The sequence below is a fragment of the Pseudorasbora parva genome, chromosome 7 (genome assembly GCF_024679245.1).
Source record: "Pseudorasbora parva isolate DD20220531a chromosome 7, ASM2467924v1, whole genome shotgun sequence".
Taxonomy (NCBI): domain Eukaryota; kingdom Metazoa; phylum Chordata; class Actinopteri; order Cypriniformes; family Gobionidae; genus Pseudorasbora; species Pseudorasbora parva.
This window is the reverse complement of record NC_090178.1, coordinates 1,167,353-1,194,852: the sequence shown is the minus strand read 5'-3', so window position 1 is coordinate 1,194,852 and position 27,500 is coordinate 1,167,353. Positions and strand designations below refer to the sequence as shown.

Sequence of the window (27,500 nt, the reverse complement as noted above, 5' to 3'; positions counted from 1 at the left end):
CTTAAGTATTTCCTTCTTTATGTCGCCGCATTATTGTATTATAGTTGTATAAATGCACATTATGCCATCATGGTTGAAGCCAGTCAGTGACGCTCCATCTGACACACTAGCAGACGACTAACTTAAACTCATTTAAATACTTGTAGAAAAGTTACAAAGCTGCTGTCACTTTAAGGCCGAATGCACGGATCCAATACACTGATACACATCTGATATTCTCACACTGTTCACCTTCACTGAAGACAGAATCAACTTTGTTTATGTGAATACTCCACTAAATGAGCATTTGGACATCCGAGAAAGAAATTACAACACTAGAGCGTTTTCAGCGTTCACAGCAGACCCGTAACGCGTCTCACTCACAGCAACAAGCGTGAACGATTCAGCGTTTGAATGAACGACTCAGTGACTCACTCGTTAAGATGGTCACCTGCTGCCACCTACTGGAGGTTTAGTTTCATGTTTGCACACTTTCCAACATTTTTTTTTGTCACTTGTAATGAAGCTTGCTTATTAGTGAAATTATTAATATATCACGGAATGGTAATTATTGACTTTAGCCTGGATTGATGGCTCTTAATATCGCAATATATATCGTTGGGGGAAAAAATATTGCAATGTAATTTTTTTCAATATCGTGCAGCCCTAATAGAAATGTTGGCATAATGTGCATTAATAAAGGATCCTTGATCAGAGCCGGACAGTCCCTCAGCTCATTTCCTCGAGTCCTGTCCTGAAGTTCACTGTTTGAGTCTCTGTGCTTTACTGGAGTATTATTTATTCTGTAATCTTCTGACTTTAACTTCACTCCATCTGAAAGACAAATATCGTCCTCTTTACTCCACTACATTTCTATCAAGGTCCTCGAAGTGGAAAGTCGTTTCTGTCGCAGCTTTGAAAGTCAGTGATGATTTTTTTCTTCTTTAAAAGGTGTTTGGGTTTTTGCAGAAAGCCTTTCAGGAATCACTCTTGTAGAGTCTCGTGAAGTTCAATGATTTCACAGCATTTATTAAACACTGATTTATAGTTTAGAGCAAAATGGAAGAAGACGGATGTCCAAATGCTCATTTAGTGGAGGATTCACATAAACAAAGTTGATTCTGTCTTCAGTGAAGGTGAACAGTGTGAGAATATCAGATGATATAATATGAGCCGGTGTGTGTTACCGATCTCCAGGACTTTGAGAGCGAGGAGCCCGTCATCGATGAATATTCTGCTTCCCTTCTGGAGCACGCTGGTCAGACTGGGATAATCCAACCAGACCACTGAGCCGTCCGTCTTATCCCGATCCGCCTCTGCAGTCACGACCCGAACCAACGCTCCACGCTCCAGAGTCACCTCAGCGTCCACACACTGATCACACACACACACACAACGTCTGAACACTGATCACACACACACACACAACGTCTGAACACTGATCACACACACACACACACACACACACACACACACACACTGACTGAACACTGATCACACACACACACACACACACACTGACTGAACACTGATCACACACACACACACACCGTCTGAACACTGATCACACACACACACACACACACACTGACTGAACACTGATCACACACACACACACACACACACACTGACTGAACACTGATCACACACACACACACACACCGTCTGAACACTGATCACACACACACACACACACACACACACACTGACTGAACACTGATCACACACACACACACAACGTCTGAACACTGATCACACACACACACACAACGTCTGAACACTGATCACACACACACACACACACAACGTCTGAACACTGATCACACACACACACACACACACACACTGACTGAACACTGATCACACACACACACACACACACCATCTGAACACTGATCACACACACACACACACACACACACACACACACACACACACACACACACACACACACACACACTGACTGAACACTGATCACACACACACACACACACACTGACTGAACACTGATCACACACACACACACACACACACACACTGACTGAACACTGATCACACACACACACACACTGACTGAACACTGATCACACACACACACCGTCTGAACACTGATCACACACACACACACACACACTGACTGAACACTGATCACACACACACACAACGTCTGAACACTGATCACACACACACACACACCGTCTGAACACTGATCACACACACACTGACTGAACACTGATCACACATACACACACACACACACTGACTGAACACTGATCACACACAGACACAACGTCTGAACACTGATCACACACACACACACTGACTGAACACTGATCACACACACACACACACCGTCTGAACACTGATCACAAACACACACACACACCGTCTGAACACTGATCACACACACACTGACTGAACACTGATCACACACACACACACCGTCTGAACACTGATCACAAACACACACACACACACACCGTCTGAACACTGATCACACACACACTGACGTAACACTGATCACACATACAAACACACACACACTGACTGAACACTGATCACACACACACACACACAGGTCGTACCCCTTTAACGAGGCCGGTGCGAATCTCAGGTCCTTTGGTGTCCAGTGCGATGGCCACAGGCCTGTAGTACAGAGGGTCAGAGGTCAGCGTCTCCACGGCCTCACGGATGTTACGGATCGTCTCTCTGTGATACTAAGAGAGACACGTGTGTGTCATAGAGACGTGATCACACACACCTTCTGAACATTGATCATTCACACACACCTTCTGAGCACTGATCATACACACACACACACACCTTCTGAACACTGATCATACACACACACACCTTCTGAACAATAATCATACACACACACCTTCTGAACACTGATCATACACACACACCTTCTGAACACTAATCATACACACACACCTTCTGAACACTGATCTCACACACACACCTTCTGAACACTGATCTCACACACACACCTTCTGAACAATGATCTCACACAAACACCTTCTGTACACTGATCGCACACACATACACATACACCTTCTGAACACTGATCACACACACCTTCTGAACACTGATCATACACACACACACCTTCTGAACACTGATAACACACACCTGAACACTGATCATACACACACCTTCTGAACACTGATCACACACACCTGAACACTGATCGTACACACACCTTCTGAACACTGATCACACACACCTTCTAAACACTGATCATACACACACCTTCTGAACACTGATCACACACACACCTTCTGAACACTGATCTCACACACACACCTTCTGAACACTGATCATACACACACCTTCTAAACACTGATCATACACACACCTTCTGAACACTGATCACACACACACCTTCTGAACACTGATCTCACACACACACCTTCTGAACACTGATCATACACACACCTTCTGAACACTGATCTCACACACACACCTTCTGTACACTGACCGCACACACATACACATACACCTTCTGAACACTGATCACACACACCTTCTGAACACTGATCACACACACCTTCTAAACACTGATCATACACACACCTTCTGAACACTGATCACACACAGACCTTCTGAAGACTGATCACATACACACACTTTCTGAACACTGATCACACACACCTTCTGAACACTGATCATACACACACCTTCTGAACACTGATAACACACACACACACACACACCTTCTGAACACTGATCATGCACACACACACCTTCTGAACACTGATCATACACACACCTTCTAAACACTGATCACACACAGACACCATCTGAACACTGGTCACACACACACCTTCTGAACACTGATCACACACACCTTCTGAACACTGATCATACACACACACACACCTTCTGAACACTGATCATACACACGCACCTTCTGAACACTAACCACACACACACACCTTCTGAACACTGATCATACACACACGCACCTTCTGAACACTGATCACACACAGACACCATCTGAACACTGGTCACACACACACCTTCTGAACACTGATCACACACACCTTCTGAACACTGATCATACACCCACACACCTTCTGAACACTGATCATACACACGCACCTTCTGAACACTAATCACACACACACCTACTGAACACTGATCATACACACACCTTCTGAACACTGATCATACACACACACCTTCTGAACACTGATCACACACACCTTCTGAACACTGATCATACACACACGCACCTTCTGAACACTGATCACACACAGACACCATCTGAACACTGGTCACACACACACCTTCTGAACACTGATCACACACACCTTCTGAACACTGATCACACACACACGCACCTTCTGAACACTAATCACACACACCTTCTGAACACTGATCATACACACACCTTCTGAACACTGATCACACACACACCTTCTGAACACTGATCACACACACCTTCTGAACACTGATCACACACACACACACCTTCTGAACACTGATCATACACACACCTTCTGAACACTAATCACACACACCTTCTGAACACTGATCACACACACCTTCTGAACACTGATCACACACACCTTCTGAACACTGATCATACACACACCTTCTGAACACTGATCACACACACCTTCTGAACACTGATCATACACACACCTTCTGAACACTGATCATACACACACGCACCTTCTGAACACTGATCACACACAGACACCATCTGAACACTGGTCACACACACACCTTCTGAACACTGATCACACACACCTTCTGAACACTGATCATACACCCACACACCTTCTGAACACTGATCATACACACGCACCTTCTGAACACTAATCACACACACACCTACTGAACACTGATCATACACACACCTTCTGAACACTGATCATACACACACGCACCTTCTGAACACTGATCATACACACGCACCTTCTGAACACTAATCACACACACACCTACTGAACACTGATCATACACACACCTTCTGAACACTGATCATACACACACGCACCTTCTGAACACTGATCACACACACCTTCTGAACACTGATCATACACACACGCACCTTCTGAACACTGATCATACACACACCTTCTGAACACTGATCATACACACACGCACCTTCTGAACACTGATCACACACACACCTTCTGAACACTGATCACACACACCTTCTGAACACTGATCACACACACACCTTCTGAACACTGATCACACACGCCTTCTAAACACTGATCATACACACACCTTCTGAACACTGATCACACACACACCTTCTGAAGACTGATCACATACACACCTTCTGAACACTGATCACACACACCTTCTGAACACTGATCATACACACACCTTCTGAACACTGATCACACACACACACCTTCTGAACACTGATCATACACACACACCTTCTGAACACTGATCTCACACACACACCTTCTGAACACTGATCACACACACACACACCTTCTGAACACTGATCATACACACACCTTCTGAACACTAATCACACACACCTTCTGAACACTGATCATACACACACCTTCTGAACACTGATCACACACACACCTTCTGAACACTGATCACACACACCTTCTGAAGACTGATCACACACACACACACCTTCTGAACACTGATCATACACACACCTTCTGAACACTGATCACACACACACCTTCTGAACACTGATCACACACACCTTCTGAACACTGATCATACACACACCTTCTGAACACTGATCACACACACCTTCTGAACACTGATCATACACACACCTTCTGAACACTGATCACACACACACCTTCTGAACACTGATCACACACACCTTCTGAACACTGATCACACACACACCTTCTGAACACTGATCACACACGCCTTCTAAACACTGATCATACACACACCTTCTGAACACTGATCACACACACACCTTCTGAAGACTGATCACATACACACCTTCTGAACACTGATCACACACACCTTCTGAACACTGATCATACACACACCTTCTGAACACTGATCACACACACACACCTTCTGAACACTGATCTCACACACACACCTTCTGAACACTGATCACACACACACCTTCTGAACACTGATCACACACACACCTTCTGAACACTGATCACACACACCTTCTGAACACTGATCACACACACACACCTTCTGAACACTGATCATACACACACCTTCTGAACACTAATCACACACACCTTCTGAACACTGATCACACACACCTTCTGAACACTGATCACACACACCTTCTGAACACTGATCATACACACACCTTCTGAACACTGATCACACACACCTTCTGAACACTGATCATACACACACCTTCTGAACACTGATCATACACACACGCACCTTCTGAACACTGATCACACACAGACACCATCTGAACACTGGTCACACACACACCTTCTGAACACTGATCACACACACCTTCTGAACACTGATCATACACCCACACACCTTCTGAACACTGATCATACACACGCACCTTCTGAACACTAATCACACACACACCTACTGAACACTGATCATACACACACCTTCTGAACACTGATCATACACACACGCACCTTCTGAACACTGATCATACACACGCACCTTCTGAACACTAATCACACACACACCTACTGAACACTGATCATACACACACCTTCTGAACACTGATCATACACACACGCACCTTCTGAACACTGATCACACACACCTTCTGAACACTGATCATACACACACGCACCTTCTGAACACTGATCATACACACACCTTCTGAACACTGATCATACACACACGCACCTTCTGAACACTGATCACACACACACCTTCTGAACACTGATCACACACACCTTCTGAACACTGATCACACACACACCTTCTGAACACTGATCACACACGCCTTCTAAACACTGATCATACACACACCTTCTGAACACTGATCACACACACACCTTCTGAAGACTGATCACATACACACCTTCTGAACACTGATCACACACACCTTCTGAACACTGATCATACACACACCTTCTGAACACTGATCACACACACACACCTTCTGAACACTGATCATACACACACACCTTCTGAACACTGATCTCACACACACACCTTCTGAACACTGATCACACACACACACACCTTCTGAACACTGATCATACACACACCTTCTGAACACTAATCACACACACCTTCTGAACACTGATCATACACACACCTTCTGAACACTGACCACACACACACCTTCTGAACACTGATCACACACACCTTCTGAACACTGATCACACACACACACACCTTCTGAACACTGATCATACACACACCTTCTGAACACTGATCACACACACACCTTCTGAACACTGATCACACACACCTTCTGAACACTGATCATACACACACCTTCTGAACACTGATCACACACACCTTCTGAACACTGATCATACACACACCTTCTGAACACTGATCACACACACACCTTCTGAACACTGATCACACACACCTTCTGAACACTGATCATACACACACCTTCTGAACACTGATCACACACACCTTCTGAACACTGATCACACACACACCTTCTGAACACTGATCACACACGCCTTCTAAACACTGATCATACACACACCTTCTGAACACTGATCACACACACACACCTTCTGAAGACTGATCACATACACACCTTCTGAACACTGATCACACACACCTTCTGAACACTGATCATACACACACCTTCTGAACACTGATCACACACACACACCTTCTGAACACTGATCTCACACACACACCTTCTGAACACTGATCACACACACACCTTCTGAACACTGATCATACACACACCTTCTGAACACTAATCACACACACCTTCTGAACACTGATCATACACACACCTTCTGAACACTGATCACACACACACCTTCTGAACACTGATCACACACACCTTCTGAACACTGATCATACACACACCTTCTGAACACTGATCACACACACCTTCTGAACACTGATCATACACACACCTTCTGAACACTAATCACACACACAACTTCTGAACACTGATCACACACACCTTCTGAATACTGATCATACACACACACCTTCTAAACACTGATCACACACACAACTTCTGAACACTGATCATACACACACACCTTCTGAACACTGATCACACACACCTTCTGAACACTGATCATACACACACACCTTCTGAACACTGATCACACACACCTTCTGAACACTGATCATACACACACACCTTCTGAACACTGATCACACACACCTTCTGAACACTGATCACACACACACACCTTCTGAACACTGATCACACACACCTTCTGAACACTGATCATACACACACCTTCTGAACACTGATCACACACACCTTCTAAACACTGATCACACACACACACCTTCTGAACACTGATCACACACACACACCTTCTGAACACTGATCATACACACACACCTTCTGAACACTGATCACACACACCTTCTGAACACTGATCATACACACACACCTTCTGAACACTGATCACACACACCTTCTGAACACTGATCATACACACACACCTTCTGAACACTGATCACACACACCTTCTGAACACTGATCATACACACACCTTCTGAACACTGATCACACACACACACCTTCTGAACACTGATCACACACACCTTCTGAACACTAATCATACACACACCTTCTGAACACTGATCACACACACACACCTTCTGAACACTGATCATACACACACACCTTCTGAACACTGATCATACACACACACCTTCTGAACACTGATCATACACACACACCTTCTGAACACTGATCATACACACACACCTTCTGAACACTGATCACACACACCTTCTGAACACTGATCATACACACACACCTTCTGAACACTGATCACACACACCTTCTGAACACTGATCATACACACACCTTCTGAACACTGATCACACACACACACCTTCTGAACACTAATCACACACACCTTCTGAACACTGATCATACACACACCTTCTGAACACTGATCACATACACACCTTCTGAACACTGATCACACACACCTTCTGAACACTGATCACACACACACACACCTTCTGAACACTGATCATACACACACCTTCTGAACACTAATCACACACACCTTCTGAACACTGATCACACACACCTTCTGAACACTGATCACACACACCTTCTGAACACTGATCATACACACACCTTCTGAACACTGATCACACACACCTTCTGAACACTGATCATACACACACCTTCTGAACACTGATCATACACACACGCACCTTCTGAACACTGATCACACACAGACACCATCTGAACACTGGTCACACACACACCTTCTGAACACTGATCACACACACCTTCTGAACACTGATCATACACCCACACACCTTCTGAACACTGATCATACACACGCACCTTCTGAACACTAATCACACACACACCTACTGAACACTGATCATACACACACCTTCTGAACACTGATCATACACACACGCACCTTCTGAACACTGATCATACACACGCACCTTCTGAACACTAATCACACACACACCTACTGAACACTGATCATACACACACCTTCTGAACACTGATCATACACACACGCACCTTCTGAACACTGATCACACACACCTTCTGAACACTGATCATACACACACGCACCTTCTGAACACTGATCATACACACACCTTCTGAACACTGATCATACACACACGCACCTTCTGAACACTGATCACACACACACCTTCTGAACACTGATCACACACACCTTCTGAACACTGATCACACACACACCTTCTGAACACTGATCACACACGCCTTCTAAACACTGATCATACACACACCTTCTGAACACTGATCACACACACACCTTCTGAAGACTGATCACATACACACCTTCTGAACACTGATCACACACACCTTCTGAACACTGATCATACACACACCTTCTGAACACTGATCACACACACACACCTTCTGAACACTGATCATACACACACACCTTCTGAACACTGATCTCACACACACACCTTCTGAACACTGATCACACACACACACACCTTCTGAACACTGATCATACACACACCTTCTGAACACTAATCACACACACCTTCTGAACACTGATCATACACACACCTTCTGAACACTGATCACACACACACCTTCTGAACACTGATCACACACACCTTCTGAAGACTGATCACACACACACACACCTTCTGAACACTGATCATACACACACCTTCTGAACACTGATCACACACACACCTTCTGAACACTGATCACACACACCTTCTGAACACTGATCATACACACACCTTCTGAACACTGATCACACACACCTTCTGAACACTGATCATACACACACCTTCTGAACACTGATCACACACACACCTTCTGAACACTGATCACACACACCTTCTGAACACTGATCACACACACACCTTCTGAACACTGATCACACACGCCTTCTAAACACTGATCATACACACACCTTCTGAACACTGATCACACACACACCTTCTGAAGACTGATCACATACACACCTTCTGAACACTGATCACACACACCTTCTGAACACTGATCATACACACACCTTCTGAACACTGATCACACACACACACCTTCTGAACACTGATCTCACACACACACCTTCTGAACACTGATCACACACACACCTTCTGAACACTGATCACACACACACCTTCTGAACACTGATCACACACACCTTCTGAACACTGATCACACACACACACCTTCTGAACACTGATCATACACACACCTTCTGAACACTAATCACACACACCTTCTGAACACTGATCACACACACCTTCTGAACACTGATCACACACACCTTCTGAACACTGATCACACACACCTTCTGAACACTGATCACACACACCTTCTGAACACTGATCATACACACACCTTCTGAACACTGATCATACACACACGCACCTTCTGAACACTGATCACACACAGACACCATCTGAACACTGGTCACACACACACCTTCTGAACACTGATCACACACACCTTCTGAACACTGATCATACACCCACACACCTTCTGAACACTGATCATACACACGCACCTTCTGAACACTAATCACACACACACCTACTGAACACTGATCATACACACACCTTCTGAACACTGATCATACACACACGCACCTTCTGAACACTGATCATACACACGCACCTTCTGAACACTAATCACACACACACCTACTGAACACTGATCATACACACACCTTCTGAACACTGATCATACACACACGCACCTTCTGAACACTGATCACACACACCTTCTGAACACTGATCATACACACACGCACCTTCTGAACACTGATCATACACACACCTTCTGAACACTGATCATACACACACGCACCTTCTGAACACTGATCACACACACACCTTCTGAACACTGATCACACACACCTTCTGAACACTGATCACACACACACCTTCTGAACACTGATCACACACGCCTTCTAAACACTGATCATACACACACCTTCTGAACACTGATCACACACACACCTTCTGAAGACTGATCACATACACACCTTCTGAACACTGATCACACACACCTTCTGAACACTGATCATACACACACCTTCTGAACACTGATCACACACACACACCTTCTGAACACTGATCATACACACACACCTTCTGAACACTGATCTCACACACACACCTTCTGAACACTGATCACACACACACACACCTTCTGAACACTGATCATACACACACCTTCTGAACACTAATCACACACACCTTCTGAACACTGATCATACACACACCTTCTGAACACTGACCACACACACACCTTCTGAACACTGATCACACACACATTCTGAACACTGATCACACACACACACACCTTCTGAACACTGATCATACACACACCTTCTGAACACTGATCACACACACACCTTCTGAACACTGATCACACACACCTTCTGAACACTGATCATACACACACCTTCTGAACACTGATCACACACACCTTCTGAACACTGATCATACACACACCTTCTGAACACTGATCACACACACACCTTCTGAACACTGATCACACACACAACTTCTGAACACTGATCATACACACACACCTTCTGAACACTGATCACACACACCTTCTGAACACTGATCATACACACACACCTTCTGAACACTGATCACACACACCTTCTGAACACTGATCATACACACACACCTTCTGAACACTGATCACACACACCTTCTGAACACTGATCACACACACACACCTTCTGAACACTGATCATACACACACACCTTCTGAACACTGATCACACACACCTTCTGAACACTGATCACACACACACACCTTCTGAACACTGATCACACACACCTTCTGAACACTGATCATACACACACCTTCTGAACACTGATCACACACACCTTCTAAACACTGATCACACACACACACCTTCTGAACACTGATCACACACACACACCTTCTGAACACTGATCATACACACACACCTTCTGAACACTGATCACACACACCTTCTGAACACTGATCATACACACACACCTTCTGAACACTGATCACACACACCTTCTGAACACTGATCATACACACACACCTTCTGAACACTGATCACACACACCTTCTGAACACTGATCATACACACACCTTCTGAACACTGATCACACACACACACCTTCTGAACACTGATCACACACACCTTCTGAACACTAATCATACACACACCTTCTGAACACTGATCACACACACACACCTTCTGAACACTGATCATACACACACACCTTCTGAACACTGATCATACACACACACCTTCTGAACACTGATCATACACACACACCTTCTGAACACTGATCATACACACACACCTTCTGAACACTGATCACACACACCTTCTGAACACTGATCATACACACACACCTTCTGAACACTGATCACACACACCTTCTGAACACTGATCATACACACACCTTCTGAACACTGATCACACACACACACCTTCTGAACACTAATCACACACACCTTCTGAACACTGATCATACACACACCTTCTGAACACTGATCACATACACACCTTCTGAACACTGATCACACACACCTTCTGAACACTGATCACACACACACACACACCTTCTGAACACTGATCATACACACACCTTCTGAACACTGATCACACACACACCTTCTGAACACTGATCACACACACCTTCTGAACACTGATCACACACACACACACCTTCTGAACACTGATCACACACACCTTCTGAACACTAATCATACACACACCTTCTGAACACTGATCACACACACACACCTTCTGAACACTGATCACACACACACACCTTCTGAACACTGATCATACACACACCTTCTGAACACTAATCACACACACCTTCTGAACACTGATCATACACACACCTTCTGAACACTGACCACACACACACCTTCTGAACACTGATCACACACACCTTCTGAACACTGATCACACACACACACACCTTCTGAACACTGATCATACACACACCTTCTGAACACTGATCACACACACACCTTCTGAACACTGATCACACACACCTTCTGAACACTGATCACACACACCTTCTGAACACTGATCATACACACACCTTCTGAACACTGATCACACACACCTTCTGAACACTGATCATACACACACCTTCTGAACACTGATCACACACACACCTTCTGAACACTGATCACACACACCTTCTGAACACTGATCACACACACACCTTCTGAACACTGATCACACACGCCTTCTAAACACTGATCATACACACACCTTCTGAACACTGATCACACACACACCTTCTGAAGACTGATCACATACACACCTTCTGAACACTGATCACACACACCTTCTGAACACTGATCATACACACACCTTCTGAACACTGATCACACACACACACCTTCTGAACACTGATCTCACACACACACCTTCTGAACACTGATCACACACACACCTTCTGAACACTGATCATACACACACCTTCTGAACACTAATCACACACACCTTCTGAACACTGATCACACACACACCTTCTGAACACTGATCACACACACACCTTCTGAACACTGATCATACACACACCTTCTGAACACTGATCACACACACCTTCTGAACACTGATCATACACACACCTTCTGAACACTAATCACACACACAACTTCTGAACACTGCTCACACACACCTTCTGAATACTGATCATACACACACACCTTCTGAACACTGATCACACACACAACTTCTGAACACTGATCATACACACACACCTTCTGAACACTGATCACACACACCTTCTGAACACTGATCATACACACACACCTTCTGAACACTGATCACACACACCTTCTGAACACTGATCATACACACACACCTTCTGAACACTGATCACACACACCTTCTGAACACTGATCACACACACACACCTTCTGAACACTGATCACACACACCTTCTGAACACTGATCATACACACACCTTCTGAACACTGATCACACACACCTTCTAAACACTGATCACACACACACCTTCTGAACACTGATCACACACACACACCTTCTGAACACTGATCATACACACACACCTTCTGAACACTGATCACACACACCTTCTGAACACTGATCATACACACACACCTTCTGAACACTGATCACACACACCTTCTGAACACTGATCATACACACACACCTTCTGAACACTGATCACACACACCTTCTGAACACTGATCATACACACACCTTCTGAACACTGATCACACACACACACCTTCTGAACACTGATCACACACACCTTCTGAACACTTATCATACACACACCTTCTGAACACTGATCACACACACACACCTTCTGAACACTGATCATACACACACACCTTCTGAACACTGATCATACACACACACCTTCTGAACACTGATCATACACACACACCTTCTGAACACTGATCACACACACCTTCTGAACACTGATCATACACACACACCTTCTGAACACTGATCACACACACCTTCTGAACACTGATCATACACACACCTTCTGAACACTGATCACATACACACCTTCTGAACACTGATCACACACACCTTCTGAACACTGATCACACACACACACACACCTTCTGAACACTGATCATACACACACCTTCTGAACACTGATCACACACACACCTTCTGAACACTGATCACACACACCTTCTGAACACTGATCACACACACACACACCTTCTGAACACTGATCACACACACCTTCTGAACACTAATCATACACACACCTTCTGAACACTGATCACACACACACACCTTCTGAACACTGATCATACACACACACCTTCTGAACACTGATCATACACACACACCTTCTGAACACTGATCATACACACACACCTTCTGAACACTGATCACACACACCTTCTGAACACTGATCATACACACACACCTTCTGAACACTGATCACACACACCTTCTGAACACTGATCATACACACACCTTCTGAACACTGATCACACACACACACCTTCTGAACACTAATCACACACACCTTCTGAACACTGATCATACACACACCTTCTGAACACTGATCACATACACACCTTCTGAACACTGATCACACACACCTTCTGAACACTGATCACACACACACACACACCTTCTGAACACTGATCATACACACACCTTCTGAACACTGATCACACACACACCTTCTGAACACTGATCACACACACACCTTCTGAAGACTGATCACATACACACCTTCTGAACACTGATCACACACACCTTCTGAACACTGATCATACACACACCTTCTGAACACTGATCACACACACACACCTTCTGAACACTGATCATACACACACACCTTCTGAACACTGATCTCACACACACACCTTCTGAACACTGATCACACACACACCTTCTGAACACTGATCATACACACACCTTCTGAACACTAATCACACACACCTTCTGAACACTGATCATACACACACCTTCTGAACACTGATCACACACACACCTTCTGAACACTGATCACACACACCTTCTGAACACTGATCATACACACACCTTCTGAACACTGATCACACACACCTTCTGAACACTGATCATACACACACCTTCTGAACACTAATCACACACACAACTTCTGAACACTGATCACACACGCCTTCTGAATACTGATCATACACACACACCTTCTGAACACTGATCACACACACAACTTCTGAACACTGATCACACACACCTTCTGAACACTGATCATACACACACACCTTCTGAACACTGATCACACACACCTTCTGAACACTGATCATACACACACACCTTCTGAACACTGATCACACACACCTTCTGAACACTGATCATACACACACACCTTCTGAACACTGATCACACACACCTTCTGAACACTGATCACACACACACACCTTCTGAACACTGATTATACACACACCTTCTGAACACTGATCACACACGCCTTCTAAACACTGATCATACACACACCTTCTGAACACTGATCACACACACCTTCTGAACACTGATCATACACACACCTTCTGAACACTGATCACACACACCTTCTAAACACTGATCACACACACACCTTCTGAACACTGATCATACACACACCTTCTGAACACTGATCATACACACACCTTCTGAACACTGATCACACACACCTTCTAAACACTGATCACACACACACCTTCTGAACACTGATCACACACACACACCTTCTGAACACTGATCATACACACACACCTTCTGAACACTGATCACACACACCTTCTGAACACTGATCATACACACACACCTTCTGAACACTGATCACACACACCTTCTGAACACTGATCATACACACACACCTTCTGAACACTGATCACACACACCTTCTGAACACTGATCATACACACACCTTCTGAACACTGATCACACACACACACCTTCTGAACACTGATCACACACACACACCTTCTGAACACTGATCATACACACACCTTCTGAACACTGATCACACACACACACCTTCTGAACACTGATCATACACACACACCTTCTGAACACTGATCATACACACACACCTTCTGAACACTGTTCATACACACACACCTTCTGAACACTGATCATACACACACACCTTCTGAACACTGATCATACACACACACCTTCTGAACACTGATCACACACACACACCTTCTGAACACTGATCACACACACCTTCTGAACACTGATCATACACACACCTTCTGAACACTGATCACACACACACACCTTCTGAACACTGATCACACACACCTTCTGAACACTGATCATACACACACCTTCTGAACACTGATCACACACACACACCTTCTGAACACTGATCACACACACCTTCTGAACACTGATCATACACACACACCTTCTGAACACTGATCATACACACACACCTTCTGAACACTGATCACACACACACACCTTCTGAACACTGATCACACACACCTTCTGAACACTGATCACACACACCTTCTGAACACTGATCACACACACACACACCTTCTGAACACTGATCACACACACCTTCTGAACACTGATCACACACACACCTTCTGAACACTGATCACACACACACACCTTCTGAACACTGATCACACACACCTTCTGAACACTGATCATACACACACACACCTTCTGAACACTGATCACACACACACACACACACACTGACCTCATGAGAGCCGTGAGAGAAGTTGAGTCTGGCGATGTTCATTCCGGCCTTCACCATCTCCTGCAGTTTGGCGACGGAGCGGGAGGCGGGGCCTAAATCAGTCACATGATGCAGAGAGACGAGCACAGAGATGAAGAGCAGACTGAAGAGAAAGCACTGCGAGAGCACCGAGAGCTGCATTTAATTATGAAATATAAAACAATTATCATATACAATACAATATGATAATTTAACATTTTAAGATCTACACTAAATTGCCAAAAGTATTGGGCCGCTCCTCCAAATCCCTGAGTTCAGGTTCAATCCGTCTACAAATCAAGCTGTAGACCTGCAGACGCTTCTACACACATAGACCAGAGCGGGGTCAGCGCATGCTGAGGGTCACAGTGCGCAGAAGTCTCCAACTTTCTGCAGAGTGAACAGCTCCAGACCTCCAGACTTCTGTGGCCTTCAGATAAGCTCAAGAACAGCGGAGAGAGCTTCATGGAATGGGTTTCCATGGCCGAGCAGCTCATCCAAGCCTTACATCACCAAGAGCAATGCAAAGCGTGGGATGCAGTGGAGTAAAGCAGCCGCCACTGGACTCTAGAGCAGTGAGACGTGTTCTCTGAGCGACCAATCACGCTTCAGTCTGACAATCCCATGGACGAGTCTGGGTTTGGCCGTCGCCAGGAGAACGGGACTTGCCTGGCTGCAAGTATAAAGTTTGGTGGAGGGGGGATTATGCGGTGGGGTTGTTTTAAAATTAAATTAGAATCTCTTGTTCAGTTCGGATCGCGTGTCAAACTGAAAGCACGTGTCTATATTGATCCGAATCATTGATCGATTCACTAATTCATGACCGTTTGAATCTTTTTTGAAGAACGCGGAAGAGAAGCCAATGCTGAATAAAGTCGTAGTTTTTGTTATTTTTGGACCCAAATGTATTTTGGATGCTTCAAGAGACTCTAATTAACCCACTGATGTCTCATATGGACTACTGTGATGATGTTTTTATTCCCTTTCTGGACATGGACAGTATAGTGTGCATACACTTGCATACGCTCTCGGACTAAATATAAAATATCTTAAACTGTGTGTGAAGATGAACGGAGGTCTTACGGGTGTGGAGCGACATTAGGGGGAGGAGTTAATGACAGACATTTCACTTTAGGCTGAACTAACCCTTTAATGCTTCACCAAGACATTTTGGACAATTTCAGGCTCCTGGCTTTGTGGGATCAGTTTGTGGACGGCCCCTTCCTGTCCCAGCATGACTGCGCTCCAGTGCACAAAGCGTCGCTCCATAAAGACATGGATGAGGAGTTTGGTGTGGAGGAACTGGACTGGCCTGCACAGAGTCCTGAGCTCAACCCGATAAAACAGCTTTGGGATGAATTAGAGCGGAGACTGAGAGCCAGGCCTTCTCGTCCAACATCAGTGCCTGACCTCACAAATGAGCTTCTAGAAGAATGGGCAAAAATCCCCATAAACACACTCCTAAACCTTGAGGAAAGCCTTCCCAGAAGAGCTGGAGCTGTTAGAGAGGGTGGGCCGACTCCATATTAAACCCCACGGGTTAACAATGGGAAGCTCATGTGTGTGTAGAGGCGGCACAACACTTCTGGCAATATAGTGATATTAATACATTTTAAAAATATAAACAAAAAATGAAATCTACAGCGACTGACCAATGGTGCAGATGATGCTGGTGTTGCGCGCTGTGATTGGCTCCTGGTCGATGTCCAGCAAACACAGATGCTCCAGAAACGTGTCGGCCATTGAGGCGTCGAGCTGCTGTTTCTGAATGAAGGAGTCCGGCAGAGCCATGACCTCAGAGTAACGCCGGATTCGGGCTGAGACACACAGACGGGTCCAAAGCAGAATTAGGAAAAATGTATATATATAATATGATATATGTGCCGTTTACTTAATGATGTTATGTTACATTTATAAAGGTTTATTATGTGAGGTGAACACTGTTATCAATTTAATTTGCCTTTAAAAAACGTAAATAACAACAAGCATATTTTTAAAAAATAAATGCAAAATGAACTCATTGGACAAATTAAAAATACCCACAGCCTAAACACACACACACACACACACACACACACACACACTTCTGCATAATAACCACACAATGACAGAAACTCCTCTAAATGTCGAACAGAACTGAACATTAAACACTAACATAAACTGATAACATCTTTCCCTTTACTGAAAACACATCAAATATCACTTTAATCCGCACACTATCTCTCCTAGCGCCGTCCCTCGCAAGGCATGCTGGGAACTACAGATCCACTGCCGTTAGTTATGGCAGCACAGATATTTCATGTAGTTTTACACAAATTAATGAAGTAAACTTCAGTTTTAGATATATTAGTCTGATCAAACACATTTTAATTTAATAAGGTAAAGTAAACTTAATCTAAATGTGTCTTAGCTATTGAGGGTTTAATCCACACCATCATTGACAAACATGTACACCAAAGTCTTTGCTTGCTTTGTTGACTTTGAGAAGGCTTTCAATGCACGGAAGACTCTTCAAAAAAACTCCTGGAAAATGGGACTGGAGGGAAAACGTCTCAGGTTACGTATGTAACCCTAGTTCCCTGAGGGAACGAGACGCTGCGTCGAAACGCTGTGAGAACGCCTCTGCGTTAATGCGTCGTGAAGCGCCTGTAGAACCATTCCATCGGAAAAAAGATCGATCGTCGGCGTGATGACGTCATCGACCGGAAGCTATAAAGCGTCCGTGAAAACAAACAGGAACTAACTTCTGATAAAGCCTGAAGTAAGTGATCACGGACACGCCGGGGAGTATGGCAGAGCGACGCAGCGTCTCGTTCCCTCAGGGAACTAGGGTTACATACGTAACCTGAGACGTTCCCTTTCGGGGAACTCGAGCTGCGTCGAAACGCTGTGAGAACGCTTATACCCACATCGCCATAGGACCAAGTGTCTCGTATGTGTGAAGCCGAAGCGCACACGGTTACGAGAGAACCTGTGCCCCAACTGTAGATGCCAGGTCTAATTCATAGAACCTGACGAAGGTTAACGGAGACGACCATCCGGCCGCGTTGCAGATATCGTGGAAGGAAGCCCCCGACAAGAGTGCTTTTGAAGCAGCCATACCCCTGGTTGAATGCGCCCGGACAGCCAGTGGAGACGGCTGCCCGGCCGCTTCATAAGCAAGTGAGATGGCCTCGATCACCCACTTGCTCATCCTCTGCTTGGATACTGGAGCCCCCTTCTTAGGGGGTCCGAAACAGACAAATAATTGCTCAGATTTTCTCCACAGGGCAGCTCTGTGGACATATGTATCCAGTGCCCTCACAGGACACAGCAGATTTAACCTTTCCTGGTCTGACGTCTTAAACGGAGGAGGACAGAAGGCTTGTAGAGTGATGGGGCCCCGTGGGCTCGTAGGAACCTTGGGGACATAACCCGGCCTGGGATGCAGAAATGCTTTCACCATCCCCGGCGCAAACTCTAAGCATGAGGGCCCTACCGACAGGGACTGAATATCTCCTATTCTTTTAAGAGACGAAATGGCCAACAGAAAGATGGTTTTTAGGGTGAGGAACTTGTCCGAAACCTCCTCCAGAGGTTCGAACGGTGGTCCGGACAAGCCCCTCAGAACAATGGCCAAGTCCCATGCTGGGACCCTCGAGTGCATAGCCGGCCTCAACCTTAAAGTGCCACGAAGGAAGCGTGTAATTAAAGGGTGTCTTCCCAAAGACACTCCACCGAAAGGGACGTGGAAGGCACCCAAGGCCGCCACGTACACCTTTATTGTGGAGGGGGTCAACCCTGCCGAGAACCTTGCCTGCAGGAACTCCAGCACTGTACCAACCGGGCAGTTATGGTAAATGGTAAATGGACTGCATTTATATAGCGCTTTTATCCAAAGCGCTTTACATTTTTGCCTCACATTCACCCATTCATACACCGACGGCGATGTCAGCCATGCAAGGCACCATCCAGCTCATCGGGAGCAGCTGGGGTTAGGTGTCTTGCTCATGGACACTTCGACACTTGGTCAGGTGGAACCGGGGATCGAACCACCAACCTTTCGGTTTGTAGACAATCTACATGAACCACTGAGCCACTGCAGTTAACTGGGTCCCACTGGCGTTCTCTGCACCATGCTGAGAAAAGTCTCCATTTCAAAGCGTACAGCTTCCTTGTGGACGGAGCTCTGGAGTGTAGGATGGTCTCTACGACCTCGGCCGAGAGACCTTCCTCTATGAGCCTACCCCCTTTAGAGGCCAGGCCCACAGTTTCCACATCTCCGGGCGTGGGTGCAGGAATCTCCCGCCCGCCTGAGAGAGTAGATCCCTCCTGGTCGGAATCTCCATCGGAGAGCCTTCCAGGAGAGATATCAGGTCCGAAAACCATACTCGGGTCGGCCAGTTCGGAGCCACTAGAAGTACCTGGGCCCCGTCCCGGCGTACCCTCTCCAGAACTCCTGGAAGCAGGACAATCGGGGGGAAGGCGTACAGAGGCAGCCTCGGCCACTCCTGTACCATGGCATCCAGCCCCAGCGGGGCCGGATGGGTCAGAGAAAACCACTGCGGGCAGTGGGAATTCTCCGCCGAAGCAAATAGGTCTATTTCTGCTTTCCCATAAACCTTCCAAAGGAGCTCCACCCCCTCTGGGTGGAGTCTCCATTCCCCGGGCCTCGGCCCCTGTCTCGATGATTCAGGGCCCCCTGATTCAGGGCCCCCGGGATATATACTGCCCTGATTGACAGCAATTTCCCTTGGGCCCACAGGAGGATCCGATGTGCCAATTTGTCCAATGGACGAGACCTCAGACCCCCCTGGTGATTTATATAGGCGACCACGGACGTGTTGTCTGTCCTGACTAGTACGTGGTGGCCCCTGAGGTCGGGCAGGAACTGTTTCAATGCAAGAAACACTGCGAGCATCTCTAGCCGATTTATGTGCCAGTGCCGCTGATGTTCCTGCCATAGACCCTGGGACGAGCGACCACTCATGGTCGCCCCCCAGCCCGTGAGAGAGGCATCTGTCGTTAGCGTTACGCGACGAACATGAGCCCCCAACACGGGACCCTGAGATAAAAACCCCGGGTTTTTCCACATGACCAGAGCACGTAGGCATCGCCGCGTGACTTTGATCGTGCGTAGCGGATTTCCCCTCGGGGAGAACCCTTTTGTTTTGAGCCACCACTGCAGTGGCCTCATGTACAGTAGGCCAAAAGGTATCACGTTGGACGCTGCTGCCATGAGACCTAACAGTTTCTGGAACTGTTTCACAGTGACGGCCCGGCCTAGCTTCTGTTCTTTGACTGCTGCCAGGATCGATGTTATGCGTGTTGGCGATAATTGCGCCCGCATAATTACCGAATCCCAGTTCACACCTAGAAAAGTGGTTCTCTGAGCCGGAGAAAGCACACTCTTCTTGGCGTTCAGCCTCAACCCCAGCTTCGACATATGGGCGAGAACAGCATCTCGATGCTGAACCGCCATCTGCTCTGTATTTGCTAGAATCAGCCAGTCGTCGATATAGTTCAGAATGCGGATGCCCTGCAGACGCAGCGGCGCCAGAGCTGCATCCACACACTTGGTGAACGTGCGGGGTGACAGTGCTAGACCGAAGGGAAGTACACGATATTGGTATGCCTCTCCCCCGAAGGCAAACCTCAGGAACTTCCTGTGATGTGGAAGGATGGAGACATGAAAATACGCATCTTTGAGGTCTATGGTGACAAACCAATCCTCCGACTTGATCTGCGATACAATCTGTCTGAGTGTAAGCATCTTGAATTTGAGCTTGGCCACCGAGCGATTCAATAGCCGCAGATCTAATATCGGGCGTAAGCCCCCATCCTTCTTCGGCACGATGAAGTAACGGCTGTAAAAGCCAGACTCCCTGCTGGGAGGGGGAACCCTCTCTAAAGGCCCTTTTTGCAGGAGTGTCTCTACTTCCTGTGCCATTACCAGAGCCTGCTCCGGGCCCACCTCTGTAGGTAGGACACCGCAGAAAGGAGGTGGCCGACTTCTGAATTGAATGGCGTACCCCTTTTCTATTATCTGCAGGACCCAATGAGATATATTTGATAGACGTTTCCACTCGTCTAGAAAATCTACTAAGGGAACCAGCCTCTCGAGGCTGGCCTCTGGTGTATTTTGAGCAACAAGCACAGTGCCCTGAAGCGGCGGACCGGCAGGCAACAACTGACTTGACTGCTCGGGGGCCCCCCGAAGGGGGTGCGGACCACCCTCGGGTGGCCCGCGGAGACCGACTGCGCCCCGGCATTGCGGCGGGGTTGGCAGCGCGGCCCCCCGAGGGTGCCGTAGGGAAACGGGTACCGTTGGCAGGGGTAAACACCGTTTCCCTACGGGGGGAACCACCCTCAGCGTCCTGACGCTTCTGGCGTCAGGAACGCTTCGACGAGGCCTTCTTGGCGATCAGGACTGTCCGCAGATCAGCCCTGCCCCTCGAAGGCCTCGTCTGAGAGCGCCGCCCCTCGTCCCCGCGCTGAGGGGGAGCTCGGGCAGCGACGCTCTGCTTTTGTTGAGCCCTGTGTGAGGAGCTCGTACTCGGTTTGGGCTGCTTGGTGGTATCAGCAGCAGCCCCAGGGACCTGGACCCGGAGAGGGAGGAACTGCTTGAGCACCGCAGCTTGCTTTTTCGACTCCTGGAACCTCTCGGTGACAGTGTGGACTGCGTCACCGAAGAGGCCTCCAGGAGAAAGCGGCGCATCAAGCAGAAAGACTTTCTCCCTCTCCTTGATGTCTGTGGGGTTCAACCATAAATGTCTCTCCGTGGCCACCAATGCTGCCATGGAGCGGCCAACACATCTGGCCGTCTCCTTGGTGGCCCGGAGAGCTAGATCGGCTGACGATCTAAGTTCAGCAACAATATCTCCCCCCACAACATCACTACCGTCCAGATCCCTCAGCAGGTCAGCCTGATATGCCTGCACGATAGCCATCGTGTGCAGGCATGCAGCCGCCTGACCCGCTGCCGAGTACGCTTTACCCACCAACGCCGACGTTGTTTTTAAAGGTCTGGTGGGTAAAGTCGGGGCCTTAAGGGACGATGCCGATGAAGGCGAGAGATGGCTCGCAAGCGTCTCTTCGACCTTTGGCATCGCCCCATAACCATACTGTTTCAGCCCGCTGATCTGGCTGTAGACCGAAGTCTGCGGGCTGAAAACTCGATATGATGCCGGTCTCCTCCATGATCTTGCCACCTCGGTGTGCAAGTCATGGAAGAACGGCAGGCCCCGCCGCTGAGGCTCTGAAGCGCGAGATGGCAGGAATCGTTCGTCTAGCTTGCTATGACGCTTTCTTCCTGCCTCAGATCTTTCAGTGGGCCAGTCGATGTTTAATCTGGCCACTGCTCGCGTCAAAACCTCAACTAGCTCCTCACTAGCAGGGGACTGAAGTGGCGAGTCTTCAGTCTCGATGCTTTCAACGTCCACCTCCTCAGAGCTGGACAGATGAAGAACCGGCGACTCTCTCGGGGGGGAAGAAACCGCCATGCGTGCTTCCATGCCCCGAGAAGAGCCGCTGGATGGAGCAGGTGAGGGCAGAGATAAGGCAGCGCCCGTCTCTAACCCCTCCGCAACATCCAATTGTGATCCCCACGACTGCAGCCTTCGCTCCGCCTCGGCGGCAGCGGGACCAGAGCCGCGGGGAACACGAGCCGAGGCACCCTCCTCAAAGAGTGCCCGGCGGGAGCGCAGCGTTCTCAATGGCAATCGCTCACAATGCTCGCAAGCAGCCCCCTCGAGGGCTGCCTGGGCATGCTGCGCTCCCAAGCAGGCTACACAAAGAGAGTGTGTATCCCCGCTCGTGATGTAGCGTGGGCAGGGATGAACACACCTCTTAAAACTGCTTTCACTCGCCATATTTACTCTATCTATTTTATTTTCTCTTTGTTTGTTAATATATATTGCAATATTTAACAAAAGGGTGGAAAATCTCTGATATAGACAGACAAAAACACCCAATTGACAGACAGGTTCACACAGATCGCTTGCTGAAGGCTCAGAAGCTAGTTCCTGTTTGTTTTCACGGACGCTTTATAGCTTCCGGTCGATGACGTCATCACGCCGACGATCGATCTTTTTTCCGATGGAATGGTTCTACAGGCGCTTCACGACGCATTAACGCAGAGGCGTTCTCACAGCGTTTCGATGCAGCTCGAGTTCCCCGAAAGGGAACATTAGATTTGATCAGCACCGTGTATAAAAACAACAAATGTGCTGTAAAAAAACGGAACAAACAAACTGAATTTTTCCCTCAAAACCGAGGAGTCAGACAAGGCTGTCCACTCTATTTATCATTTATATAAATGAATTAACTAACGCGTTAAATAACTCGCCCGGCCCAATCCTGACTGAATCAGAGATCAAATGTCTCCTATTTGCAGATGATTTAGGCATTCCGTCTAAAACTAGAGATGGTCTACAACAGCTCCTCGACATCCAGACACACCAGTCTGACATGGGCTCTTAATATTAACCTCGCAAAAACTAAAATAATGATTTTTCTAACTAGATCCAGGTGTAGGGAAAATAAATACATCTTCAGAGCAAGAAACAGGTCCTCCAGCACACACACACACACGAATACACCCATCTGGGAGAAACAGGTCCTCCAGCACACACACACACGAATACACCCATCTGGGAGAAACAGGTCCTCCAGCACACACACGAATACACCCATCTGGGACTAAAACTGAGTTCAAAAGGGAACTTCAGTCTGGCTGTGGAGGAGCTGAAAGCAAGAGCAATGAGTCTTCTACATCATTAAAGTACAATTACACATCACATTACAATTCAGACCTGGCTAAAAATCCTAAAAGCAATCAATCAACTGTATTTATATAGCGCTTTTACAATGACGATTGTTTCAAACCAGTTCAAAGGAAAAATTGAACTAATTGCACTATAAGGCAGCGAAATATGGGGACCCCTAAAACACAACACACACACACACACACACACACACACACACACACTGCCCCTAAACCTACCCATCACAGGAAACATTCTGCATTTTTACTTTCTCACTAAAACTCCTCCTGTGTGATTTATAAGCCTATGTCACAAAAACATGCCCCCACACACACACACACACATTAAGGTTATAAAATTTGATTGGATTTAGTCATGATCCATAACTACTGCACAAAAAGCATACACAATTATGATAAATGCACAAATTAAACCATTCTGGATTACAAATGAACACAAAACTGAAAAAATCGTGTTATTTTACGTTGAGATCAGATCATTAAAATATTAATATGATATAAATATTATGTAATTAGTTAACATGAACGAACAATGAACACAGCATTTATTAACACATTATCAAAATCAAAGCTGTCTGTGTTAATATTATTTAAAGAACCTTTTTAATAAAAAAAATATCTTGAATTGGTTTGCCTGCACTGATCAGTGTAATATCTGCACATCCTGCAGGAATACGGGAACAGTTTAACAATCAAATGACACGCATCGACTGAACATGATCTTCTCCGTTATTATCATATCAGAAGTTACTCACCACCCATCCTGACCGCTGCTGATCACTGACCACACACTGACCGCCTCTCTCTTTATTCTCTCCCTCTCTCTCTCTCTCTCTCTCTCTCTCTCTCTCTCTCTCTCTCTCTCTCTCTCTCTCTCTCTCTCTCTCTCTCTCTCTCTCCCTCTCTCTCTCTCTCTCTCTCTCTCTCTCTCTCTCTCTCTCTTATTCTCTCTCTCTCTCTCTCTCTCTCTCTCTCT

General features: G+C 46.4%; 1 protein-coding gene across 3 annotated transcripts in view; it reads right to left on the bottom strand.

The window, feature by feature from the left end:
* The window catches only part of pklr (pyruvate kinase L/R), a 33,952-nt gene that overhangs the window by 4,151 nt on the left and 2,301 nt on the right, over positions 1–27,500 (bottom strand). For 2 of the 3 annotated variants that reach the window (XM_067447745.1, XM_067447746.1), the window contains exons 2-5: positions 19,413–19,577; positions 17,743–17,834; positions 2,565–2,696; positions 1,167–1,353 (exon numbers count right to left, since the gene is read on the bottom strand). In XM_067447745.1, the coding sequence (XP_067303846.1) occupies positions 1,167–1,353; positions 2,565–2,696; positions 17,743–17,834; positions 19,413–19,551 (550 nt within the window). In that variant the 5' untranslated portion in view covers positions 19,552–19,577. Of the gene's footprint in view, positions 1–1,166; positions 1,354–2,564; positions 2,697–17,742; positions 17,835–19,412; positions 19,578–27,279; positions 27,397–27,500 lie in introns of those variants that run through there. The other variant, XM_067447744.1, reaches the window with a different exon arrangement.